Consider the following 12,918-nt stretch of genomic DNA (forward strand, 5'->3'; position numbering starts at 1 on the left):
ACACACTTACACACATTCATACGTTCATGTCCAGAACTGTCTCGCACGGCCCGCTTTCCCCCGACACACACACACACACACACACTTCTGCCCGCTAATCCGTTGCCTTGCTTAGCAATATTGCGCCCCTGAGCTGCAAAGTTCACGCAGAAAGCTACCGGGCTGACTGCAACACAACCCTCCTCTCTGTTGTAACCTCGGCTCAGCCTCCCAGCGGGGACGGAAAGCCATGTGGGACAGTTTTGCGCTGGCATCCCCGTAAAACCTGCAGGGAGGCATGCAGGCCGACTCTCTCTAACAGACAAGCGAGTCCTCGCGGGGGGAAGGAAGGAAAAAGGCCCAGACACCTCTAGGAGACGCGGCACGATAAGCTAGTATTCATTTGTAGCTTTTGAAAAAAAACAACTTTTCTTTGCAAGTTCTCTATGAGAAAAGGCGGAAAAACTTGATATTTTCTCACTTGAATGGACCGTCGAGGGTTCGACAAAGGACGGCGGCCCCCCGGGATCATGTCCAGCCCCCAGGGGGCCGGAGCTGGAGAACCCGAGCTGCCGCTGTGTAGTGTCCTTTACCGTGAGAACCTGATACGGGGGGAGGGAGGGGGGCGACATAATCCACACACAGTGTCCTCGGACCCCCCCCCCTCCCCCTCCTCCCTCGGGCTTTTTGATGGCACCAAATCCATTGATACCGAAGACGCGCCGGGCTTTGATGTGACCACAATGACGCTCAGCCGGTGTCATTCATGAACTTGTGCCTCCAGAGAGAGTCACCCCCTCTCTTCCCCCCTCCTCCCCTCTCCTCCCCTCTCCCAACCCAACCCATCGCTCAGGCGGCAGTAACTCCCCCCGAAAAAATATTAAAAAAGGCAACAACACGCTCTTCAAAATGAGATGTCTCCAAAATGGACGAATTCAAACGATGTCTTGTTTTGCAACTCGAAAGAAAAAACTGCTTCTTCAAAAAGCCGCGCGGTTCCACGCAGAACCGTCGCCCACTAAAGAACCATCACCCTCTAAAGAACCATCACCCACTAAAGAACTATCACCCTCTAAAGAACCATCACCCACTAAAGAACCATCATCCTCTAAAGAACCATCACCCACTAAAGAACCATCACCCTCTAAAGAACCATCACCCACTAAAGAACCATCACCCTAAAGAACCATCATCCTCTAAAGAACCATCACCCACTAAAGAACCATCACCCTCTAAAGAACCAACACCCACTAAAGAACCATCACCCTAAAGAACCATCACCCTAAAGAACCATCACCCTCTAAAGAACCATCATCCTCTAAAGAACCATCACCCTCTAAAGAACCATCACCCTCTAAAGAACCATCATCCTCTAAAGAACCATCACCTTTTAAAGAACCATCACCCACTAAAGAACCAACACCCACTAAAGAACCATCACCCTAAAGAACCATCACCCACTAAAGAACCATCACCCTAAAGAACCATCATCCTCTAAAGAACCATCATCCTCTAAAGAACCATCACCCACTAAAGAACCAACACCCACTAAAGAACCATCACCCACTAAAGAACCATCACCTTTTAAAGAACCATCACCTTTTAAAGAACCATCACCCACTAAAGAACCAACACCCACTAAAGAACCATCATCCTCTAAAGAACCATCACCCTCTAAAGAACCATCATCCTCTAAAGAACCATCACCTTTTAAAGAACCATCACCCACTAAAGAACCAACACCCACTAAAGAACCATCACCCTAAAGAACCATCACCCACTAAAGAACCATCACCCTAAAGAACCATTATCCTCTAAAGAACCATCATCCTCTAAAGAACCATCACCCACTAAAGAACCAACACCCACTAAAGAACCATCACCCTAAAGAACCATCACCCACTAAAGAACCATCACCCTAAAGAACCATCACCCACTAAAGAACCATCACCCACTAAAGAACCATTTCATCTCGATGATGGTTCATCATATTGTTCTTCGGGGTATTAAAGCGTTCTTCATTCATGTTTGATTCATTTTAAAATCATTTTAAAAGGTTCTTTAGAGAACTTTAACTTCTTCATGGTGCCTCAAAGAACCCTGTTTTTTCGTTTTCATGGCTCCTGTACCGGTTCCTTTGAAGTTCTCTTTGAAGTAAATGTTTACTTTTAAAGAACCGTCTAAGGAACATGGTTCTTTAAAATATATCCTTCATCTTAAAGCTTCTTCTTGCTTCTTCTTCTTCTAAAAAAAAACGTTTTTCGGTTCCAGGCGTCACTTTCATATTTTTTTTTCTCGGTGTGTCTCCGCTAACGTACGGCCGTCAGTAAACGCACCACGATGTCATTCGCTCAGTAAATAAAGTCGCCTCTGTCGTGACCTTGTCAAAACAAACATACCCCCACACACACCCTCACACACCCTCACACCCTCACACACACACACACACACACACACACACACACACACACACACACACACACACACACACACACACCCCTTCACCCTAAAAGTCACTTTGATGGACCGTGTGGTTTGAGCTCTCCCAAGAGGAACATTAAAGGGTTCCTTATACACGGAGTCGGGTTTGAAGTGAGGGGACGGGGGAGAAAAAGGAAGCTGTGAGAGATGTATATACGTGTGTGTGTTGTGTGTGTGTGTGTGTGTATGTGTGTGTGTTGTGTGTGTGTCGGAAATAAGCGAGCACATGTGTTGTCGTCTGTGATCACGCAGCCGCTGCAGCATGTGAGCGCCCGCCGGCTGATAGAGGCACACACACGTAGCTCGGTTTGGGAAATGCTGGGAGACACACACACACACACACACACACACACACACACACAAACACACACACAGTCTAAAAGCATCAATGAGTGAGTATTTCCTTCAACCCCCCACCTCCAGGCCCGTCCTCTATCAGCGCTGTTGACTCAGGGCTGTGAAGAGCGTCTGATAACGGCCGGGTTATCTGCCCCGGCTCCTTTTTTTTTTTTAAAGCCATCCGAGAGCGACCATCTTTGTGCGAGAGCGTTTGGGGGGAGATACCGGCGGGGACGTCTGCTTTTTTAAAACAAACCCCCCCCAAAAAACTCCAATCGGGGGCATCGCTTCATCTCGGCTACACCGAGTCGGCCGGTCCTCACAAATGAATTATTTGGGTTTTAATTAAATGTTTATCGCCAAGTTGTGCGTGTGTCATTTGCATATGTGTGTCGGTGGTCTTTCGGGTAAAAACAACTGACCGTTCTGACAGAAACGTCCCCGACGAAGCGACCGACAGGTGCAGCACATGGAGGACCTGGGGGTTTGTTAACGCGAGTAGAAAGGTTGAAAGCTGTAGTTTAAAAGCTCAGATGAGCCTCGGTTCCTGACCCATTTAACTGAAGCTACAGCAGAGTAGCCTAAGAGGTCTCACTCCTGCTTTTTTTCGGGGGCTCTATTCCTGCACATTCATCCACACAGCCGGCGTACTCACTGAGGGGGTCGTCCTTGCTCTTGGTCCCGTTGACCTTCCCGTTCTTGTCGATCCTCAGGAAAAACTTCTGGAAGGAGAACAGCTTCCTCCTCCGCATGTCCCCCTGGAGGTGGTTGTAGCTGCGCACGTGCCTCCCCTGCGGGCCCCCACCGGTGCGCCCGTGCAGGGGGGCCCCCGCCGCGCCCGCCGCGCCCCTGGGCCTGGAGACGACCTCGGCGTCGGAAATGTTCAGCGGGACCCTGGGGGTCCGCGGGCCGCCGAGCCTCAGTCTGTCTCCGCGGGGGAGCCGGTGGCAGGCGGCGCCGGGCAGGGAGGAGGACAGGACCAGCAGCGCCAGGACCAGGACCAGGACCGGCAGAAGAGGAGACGGCGGGGGCGGCGACGGCGACGAGGACCTCAGTCTGGAGCCGGCCCCGCGGCCGGGACGAGCCCCCAGCCCGCCGGGCCCGGAGCGGGGCGAGGCGGCGGCGGCGGAGGCGGCGGCGGCCTCACTCCCTCCAGCAGTCCATCCGATCATGGTGGGGCGCCGTGTGGAGGACCAGAGGCAGCCTCGGGGCCTGGGACATGCTGCTCAAAGGGGGGCGAGGTGAGGCCGGGAGGGCGGGCGGGCAGGGGAGCCCTCCGCGGTCCGGGCCGGGGCGAGACGGTCCCCCCCCCTCCCCTCCTGGATGGATGGAAGAGGGAATCCTTAGATGCCCCCCTGTTTGGGGAATCGTGGGGTCGACTCAGCCGGCGTGTCGGAGGGCAGGTACTTCTCCTCTCCGCCGATCACGGTTAAAAAGTCGGGGAAATGAACAAGGATAAAAGTCTAAATTCAAAAGACGACACACACACGACTACGTGTGTGTGTTCCAGGAGCGAACCCTCGCTCACGTCCAGTGTGACCTTTTGTATTATTTCCGGGAAGAAAAATAAATCATGTAAAGTTCACTGACCAAGGTTTTAGGTAGAAGAAGAAAAAAAACTCCTTATAGTCCCAGTGGATTCCCAGACAGCTGCAACACACACACCACACACACCACACACACACACACACACACACACACAGTCTACCTGCGCGGCGCTCCACGTGTGCACGACGGCATTTTTCAGATTTCCAGGACGAAGAACGCGGGGTCGAGACTTAACGAAGCGGGACGCCGGTCACGTCAGATAATCCATCCGTCTGCTTCTGCTGCACCGCTGCTCTCCTCATCTCCCCTCTCTCTCTCTCTCTCTCTCTCCCTCTCTCTCTCTCTCTCTCTTTCTCTCTACCCCCAAATGACTCCACCTTCATGCAGCATCGAGGTAACGGTCCGGGTGGGTCTCTCTCTCTCTCTCTCTCTCTCTCTCCCTCCCTCGTCCTCGGGGTGGGGGGGTTGAGTCAGAGTCCTTCGCCTCCTCTTCGTCAGACTCCCCTCACCTGAAGGACGATCACAGAGAAAATGAGCGGTGTGTGTCGCGTTGTGTGTTAGTTATTTGATCCCTCCCTCCTTTTCCCAACTTCCCCCCCTCCCTCTCTCTCACATATGGGAGCAAGTACTGCTCTGCATGTGTGTGTGTGTGTGCGTGTGTGTGTGTGTGCGTGTGTGTGTGTGTGCGTGCCATACAAGCAGATCTTAACGTATGAGAGTGGGTGCGAGGTGATAGCAGGGTTTATCTGAGTCGACGCAGCAGGGCAGGAAGAAGCCGCCTGCTTGTGTCGGATCAGACTCTGCTGATTGCTGCGTTGATTAATCAAAGAGTGTGTGTGTGTGTGTGTGTGTGTGTGTGTGTGTGTGTGTGTACAGAAAAGTAGTTGTGCTTGTTCTTGTTTCCCCTCCCCGTTCGTCTGGTTTGACAAATTGAAGCGGAGCCACTTATTCCTCATTAGGATGAAGCGATGATGCTGACGAGTGTCCGTCCTCCTCCATCCGTCAGATAAAAAATCATATTGAGTTACCGTTCGCCCGGGTCCAGTCTGGACGCCGGCTTTATCGCCGCCATCTCCTCCTCCTCCCTTCTCAAGGCCACTCTCCCGTTTCACTTCGGTAAGGACCTCCGGCCGTCCTCGAGGAGGAACTCACGTGTCCTCCATGGCGAGCTGGATGCCAGACGTTTGAGGTATATTTTGAGGAACTTCCTCTCTCTCTCTCTCTCTCTCTCTCTCTCTCTTTCTCTCATTGGTGGAATTGATTTCCTCCCGTTGGGTCGACGGCACGCAAAGTTTCGGACGTTAACACTCGTGCGAAGACGGCCGCAACCCGACAAGCAGCAAGGCATTGTGGGGCTTCGTTCAGGAGGATGGACCATCGAGGGCCGTGCAGTGACATTTCTAGCAATCTGCCGTGATAAAGAGAACTTCTGCTGGCAGTCTTATCTCCCCCCCTCCCCCTCCTGATCTTTAGTGCCGGCTTTAATGTCTGTCAACGATCTACGGCCAGAGCGGCGGTCTGGTCTTAAACTCCGGTCTTGGCACACGGCTTTTATCTGGGGATGCAAACAAAGCTATCTTATCAGCGCTTCCTTTGCGGCGCCCCCTCCCCGCCGCCACGGCCCTGAATCAGTGCAGAGGAAGCAGAGCTGGGAGGAGCAGGCGTCACCCGGATGCATCACTGTCGCAAGCAATAGATTCATCTGCATTACTTCCAATAGTCTAAATGCCGTTAAGTCCACTGTTATTTAACCCAAATGCACATTTCTTGAGCTGCGTTCTTGTTTGACGTCTTGTGTTTGTGCATCCACTTTGTCTCTCGACATAAGTTGTGAAACTAATAGATAAGAAACACATTAGCATCAAGCTGAAAATGATCTATTTTAAGTAATTGAATCTAGGGGAGGGATTGTATTTGAAATCTTTCACAACTAAAATACTTAACCAGTAACATACACACTGATATTTACACAGCCGAGCAAAATCTCACATTTTATTTGTTTATTGTAACACCAATATTATTCAAACGGCCCTCGTGGTTGCAGAGATGCACCCTGGTTCGTTTGGGGAGGACATGGGGCTGAAAGGGTTAAATACCTAATAAAGTTCGTACTTTCTAAAAAAAAAATGGAGGTAAGGCGCATCTTCTTCTCTTGGACGTTCCCGTCCCGGAGCGCCGAGCTTCCCACGAGCGCCGCGAGAGCTAAACCGCTGACGCGGCTCGACCGGCTGCAGGAGGGTTGCCGAAATGATTTTTTTTTTTGCATTGAAGGCGGCTTCTCAGAGACAGAGGAGTCCGAAAAAAAAAAGTGCGGATCCACTCTGGGCTCTTAGTGTTCTTTCCACTAAGACAGTAATGTCCTCGGGAGGAATGCGGGCCTGCCGTGGTGCTGACAAGACTCGCAAGATTTGCAGGATTTCTTTTCGAGGCCAAAAGAGCAAATTCTTTTTAGACGTAACCGTGTTTTTTTTTTTTCTTCTTCTTCTCTCTCCTTAAATGCAATATAAGTGAGATTTGCGAAAGGGGGTCTGGACGCTCTGCAGCTTTGTATCTTTAGAGATCCGTCCCTGAATTGCATTTCAAAAAGTTCAAAAACCAACGGGCAGCAGAGGAGACAAAGGCGCTTCTGATCCCTCGCTACGGGCCGCGCCGTTCCTGCTCCACGCTCCCAAAAACAAACAAAAAAGAAAACGTAATCACAGCAACGGCGATGAAAAGTCAAGTACCGGAAATTGACACGCATCAGCGGAGATTTGGATTTCACACATGGAGCGAGTGCCAAGAAAGAGAGAAATGGATCGAGTGTGAAACACATGGGAGGATTCCTTCTACTCCCCCCAGCGTGTAATGTAAGCAAACTGTTGTCTTTTCCAGGCGGAGCGCTTTTAAATGTGTCCAGAATAATAACGTTCAACGTTTGAGAGATCACATTCAAGTGCAGGAACAAGTTCAAGGAGCCGGACATGAATAAATAAACAGTTTCTTGTTGATCAGTGGGGTAAAAAGTCTGCGTATCTGAATCAGAAGTTGAAAAAAAACGCCTGCGAAGATCACAATTTTGGACATTTTCCAAAGTTCTTCTTGTGTTTTATGGTATTATTTCCATTGAGACACATTGTACACAGTCCTGAAAGGCACTCCAGTGATATAAAAGTCACTGATGAGCTCTCCCAATCTGTCTTTTATTTTGAAAGGCACACATTGTTCGGTCGTTATCGACTGTGATTCCTTTTTTCAAGACGTTGGGAGTTTCTCTGGCTGGCTTTTCTCTCTCTTCCTGTAAAAGGCCGTGACGCCTTCATTGCTCATGCCGGCAACGCCGTTTGTTCTTTTTCTGCCGCCGCCCGCCAGCATAAAAATGTATCACTTCCTGTGTGTCATGATGTTACCTGCTGGACCCCAAAGGTTTGGATTAAGCCAATAATTACTTGAACTGGGGTTAGTTTGAAGCAGTCAATACATCCCATCCCCCCCCCCCCCCAAGTCTTGGCACTAATTGGTTGGTAAAAACATCTTTTAAACTCAAAAACAAAATGGAGATTAGCCGTGGACGGACACACTCACTCCTGGAGCGAGCGCATAATCCCCCAGGCCGAGAAAGTAACGGTAAAAAAAGTCAGATCGTTACTGGAAAGCATTTTTTTAGCAGTGGCTCTTTCCCGATCCTCGCGGCAGCAGGTGGATCCGGCACCGAGTGCCATACAATATCTGTCGTTCCGTCCGTTTGAACCTTGGAAATTCACCTCGTTCCTTGTCATGTGTCTCTGATTTCGCTTGGCCTCGTTTTTTTTATTTTTTTTAAGCATTATCGGGCTCCTCCCATCTTGGTGCGCGATCATTAAGCAGATGTTTCACAGAAGAAAAAGCACGGCGCTCCGAGTTCCTTCAACTCGAATCCATATGTGTGCCCCGCGAGGGAGTCCGACGCGCGACTCACAAACAACCGTACGGACACTATGGGAACCATGTGTGTGTCTGTCTGCGTTCCCTGGGGGCCGCTCTGTGTGTGCCGGGTCAGAGGAGGCCGAGGCTTTAATAAAAAAAGGAACAGGCCCGGTGCGGGGATGCCAGTCTGGCTGCCTGGGGACATGCAAACCTGATGGGGTCCAGATGAGCGCCACCGGACCGGACCCGACAGCCGGCTGGTGCACTGACTCTCTCCGGGTTTACGCTGGGATTAGAGGGCTAAACCGCCAGATTAAAGTAACATTCTCCTCTTAAATGCTACTTCAAAGCTTATTAGCGAACACAGGAAAATGTGTAACCTCGCGGCCCGAAGACCCGACACACAAACGCGCACGCTCGGCTCGCACCGGAGGCCTCTTTCTTTTTTTTCTGTTGGTCATCAAATGTAAATATTTAATATGTTCCTGGCCGATGTGTCGGCGGGTGTCTGGTAACCTACAAGATGAGGTTGCCGTTTCCTGCATTACAGGGATCAGTAGATGTTTGTCATGTTATCTTCCTCCTCCTCAACAGGCACTTACATCATCCTCAGTGTCAGTTTCAGCGGGGCGGAGGAATTTACTTACTGGTCAGTCGCTGGATCCACTGATGCACACCGACTCTTTCTCGGGGGAACATGAGGTGACTTTTTACAACACAACTTCTTCTTATATCGAGTATAACAATAGGCAATTTGGCAATAAATCCTATGAGAGACTATACCTTAAAAGTCGGGTTACAAGCCGCTACTACCTTCGGTGGATGTGTCCGCTGTAGCAAGCTAGCGCTGCTGCTAGCTCCTCACTAACTGCTGCTGCCTGCTGTAGCGAGCTAGCGCTGCTGCTAGCTCCTCACTAACTGCTGCTGCCCGCTGTAGCAAGCTAGCGCTGCTGCTAGCTCCTCACTAGCTGCTGCTGCCTGCTGTAGCTAGCTAGCGCTGCTGCTAGCTCCTCACTAGCTGCTGCTGCCCGCTGTAGCAAGCTAGCGCTGCTGCTAGCTCCTCACTAGCTGCTGCTGCCCGCTGTAGCAAGCTAGCGCTGCTGCTAGCTCCTCACTAGCTGCTGCTGCCTGCTGTAGCTAGCTAGCGCTGCTGCTAGCTCCTCACTAGCTGCTGCTGCCCGCTGTAGCAAGCTAGCGCTGCTGCTAGCTCCTCACTAGCTGCTGCTGCCTGCTGTAGCAAGCTAGCGCTGCTGCTAGCGCCTCACTAGCTGCTGCTGCCTGCTGTAGCAAGCTAGCGCTGCTGCTAGCTCCTCACTAGCTGCTGCTGCCTGCTGTAGCAAGCTAGCGCTGCTGCTAGCTCCTCACTAGCTGCTGCTGCCCGCTGTAGCAAGCTAGCGCTTCTGCTAGCTCCCCACTAACTGCTGCTGCCCGCTGTAGCAAGCTAGCGCTGCTCCTAGCTCCCCACTAAAGGCTGAATTATACTTCTGCAATTTCTGGCGCAACGACCGTTTAAGAGTCGACCTGCACACCGGCGTTCACCGATATCTCCCTCCAGGAAGTCACCTCCATCTGTGTGTTCTTATACTCCGCCAGACGGGTTATATAAATGCTAATATTTGTGGACTTCTTCAGCCAAACGTTCTTCAACGGGATCCATTGTTTGTGTTTCTGCTGTGGCTTTTAAAAACAGAGGTATTATGCTAGGAAACCGGAAATAAGAGACTCAAAAAGGACGTGGTTAGCGGACCAATCACAGCCTTCCAGGCTGCGTACGGCTCGCGTAGCTTTGACGGATAGTCAGAAATTTGGGGTGACGCACGCAAGCATGCAAAATGGCCGATTTGACCACGCAAGGTCGGCCACGCGTGTCTTGCGTGCTTGCGTCTCTGCGTAAAACTTGAGTATAAATCAGCCTTAACTGCTGCTGCTCCTGCCTGCTGTAGCAAGCTAGCGCTGCTGCTAGCTCCCCACTAGCTGCTCCTGTTCGCTGTAGCAAGCTAGCGCTGCTGCTAGCTCCCCACTAGCTGCTCCTGCCCGCTGTAGCAAGCTGGCGCTGCTGCTAGCTCCCCACTAGCTGCTCCTGCCCGCTGTAGCAAGCTAGCGCTGCTGCTAGCTCCCCACTAGCTGCTGCTGCTACTGCCAGCGTCCCCCGCTGCCGGACGTTGAGTCGGGGCTGGTCCTGCTACCTTCAGTGGTTGTTGGGGAGCTAGCAGCAGCGCTAGCTGGCTACAGTTGGTAGCTAGCGGGGACACCCATCGAAGGTAGCGGCTTAGGTTTAACCACCAAGTGTTTATAATGTTTTAATATCTCTGTGTGAATCAGGTGTTTGCTTGCCAAGTTTTAAACCCATGAGCAGGACAGCTTCAGTGGATTTATAATCGTTTTACATGAATGTGGTTTAAGGATCTTTTCGGTTATGCGTATTGCTGCGATACGACCTCTCAACATGGCTCGCGGCTTACGGTGCTAGCGGGGCTAACGGTGCAAAAAGAGCTAACGGTGTTTACCCGAGAGGGAAACCGGACAAATAATTTGATTGAGAATTACGTCTGCTTGTTGTTTTGTTGTGTGTTTACATCAATGTTACATTGTTTTATTTATTTCAGGAAATCCTAAAATAATATCTAAATATCACAAATACTAACTTCATTACATAAACACAAGAAACTAACACATTTTAATAACCTTTTCTTCTTCTTGCTCAGGTAGAAATCGCTCCTCTAAATCTTTAACGAGCAAATATTAGTTTGCTGCTATAATAATGCTCTGAATCCCATAAAACCATGAACCTTTAATTTGCTGGATGTGCTTTGGCGAAATTCTTTGCCATGCATCGTGAAAATCAGATTAAAATAGATGTATTAATGTATTTTCCAAATAGCGCATTTGTCCACTAATGATAATGTGTGTGCCCTGAAGCCGAACACTTAGTCTCTGCATCCAAAGTGTGCGTCAAGTATTCAAAAAGTCAATAAATACACATGTTTAAAAGTATTTAATTGATATTTACTGAACATGCTGTCCGTGTTCACAGAGCTCAACTTGCACGTCAGCAATCTGCCGGTTTGATTGCCTCGAAAGCCCAAATTGGAAATGGAAATTGTGAGTACCTTTAAGTCAACAAAACAGCCACTCGAAACAAAATAGGCAACTTTTATAATAATTGTTTTTTGCTGTGGAACACACACGCTCCGTGCTGCATCAACAGAACACACAGCTGAAGCGCCAGCAGTGGTTTTGCTTTTCGTCTTCACCACTTACATGCCGGTCGGGCATGCGCTCGCCATTAGGCCCCCCGAGCCTCCGGAGAGGCAACATCTGTTTGCTACTGTTGGCAATGTGCAGAGAAAGTCTGGAAATTCCACAAACTTGAAGTCGAAACTGCACGATTGAGTCCAAACCCACAATTGTTTGGCTTCAGAACACTTGCACATTGTGTTGCACACACTGTTAAAAGTAATTTTACGGCCGTGCAGCAGAAAATCAGCAGAGCCAGGTCACATCCACACACTTCGGGGATGTTTCGAGAAGCAAACATGGCGGTATTTTTGCATTTTTATCGGCCCAGCTGACTTGTTTATTATCTTTCAGTCGAGATATGTACCCATGAATACGTCTCGAACGCAAAGGGGAATGTTAAAAACGTTTAAGAGCTATGAAATATGTTTGTTAAGAAGGCCGAAAGCGACCGGATCGGACATTTTCAAAGCATTTCCTGTGTTTCGTTTTTCAAATCACTTTTTTTTTTTTTTCCATTGCACAACGCACTGTGATGTAACACAATGCGGGATGCGGTTAGGTAACACAACTGGATGGTGTTTGCTCTGTCATGATAACACACACACACACAGAGACACACACACTGCTGGTTTTTGAGGACATGAGGCTCCACATTGACCCAGTGTTGTGTTACTCCTTCCATTACTGCTGACTAACTCTTGGTCTCCGGGCTTGAATGATAGCGGCGGCGGCGGCGGCGCACGGAGCGAGGGCGGCGTGTCCGTCCGTGTCAAGTTATCTGGCACAAGAGAGGGAAACCGGACTGGGCCGGGCCGAACCCGATCCCTGAAACGGAGCCCATCGACGCTGCCGGTGCCGGTGTTACGCATCCGGCGGCGCACGGCGAGAAATGACCTCGAAAGGTCACGAAGCGGCGACGCAAAAGAAGGTACTGAAATGCATCACACCGACACTTTCAAGATCCTCAAAGAATGTTTTTTTTTTATTTTTCATGTCTCAGTTACAAAGCGGTTCAGTCATCTTTTTATCGTCACAATGTGTCGGTCGAGACGTGAAGTACAATGACTGCGTTGTGTCGTACAGGCACTGCGATGACCACACACACACACAGCGGCCATCTTTAAAAAATAATAATAATAATAATAATGGACCTGAGAGGGATGACCTGCAACTCCTCTTTCTCATTGGTCAGAGTCGCACCAGAGGAGCAGCACAGGCTCGACCACGACGATTTTAATAAGAATTCTGGGTAATCGTGACAGAAATGGACTAAAGCAGGAAGTGGAAGATGTAAAGATGTAAACACACAGTGCCAGCTCTGAGGATGAAAACCACAAATGTGCAGGACTTTGTTTTTATGTGCGAGTAAAAAAAAAACAGATTTTCATTACTATTAACAATTTAAAAAAAGGTCTCAATTTTTTAAATTTTTATTTACATTAGTTT

The 12,918-nt window shown here is 49.8% G+C and overlaps 1 protein-coding gene across 1 annotated transcript in view; it reads right to left on the reverse strand.

The window, feature by feature from the left end:
• The window catches only part of fgf10b (fibroblast growth factor 10b), a 7,861-nt gene extending 3,890 nt beyond the window's left edge, over positions 1-3,971 (reverse strand). Inside the window, exon 1 of the mRNA XM_068566554.1 lies at positions 3,455-3,971. Within this exon, the coding sequence (XP_068422655.1) occupies positions 3,455-3,971 (517 nt within the window). The remainder of the gene's footprint in view (positions 1-3,454) is intronic.
• Positions 3,972-12,918: the final 8,947 nt, after the last annotated feature.

The sequence above is a fragment of the Clinocottus analis genome, unplaced genomic scaffold (genome assembly GCF_023055335.1).
Source record: "Clinocottus analis isolate CAN_PGR_092001 unplaced genomic scaffold, fCliAna1.0.p SCAF_7, whole genome shotgun sequence".
NCBI classification, from domain to species: domain Eukaryota; kingdom Metazoa; phylum Chordata; class Actinopteri; order Perciformes; family Cottidae; genus Clinocottus; species Clinocottus analis.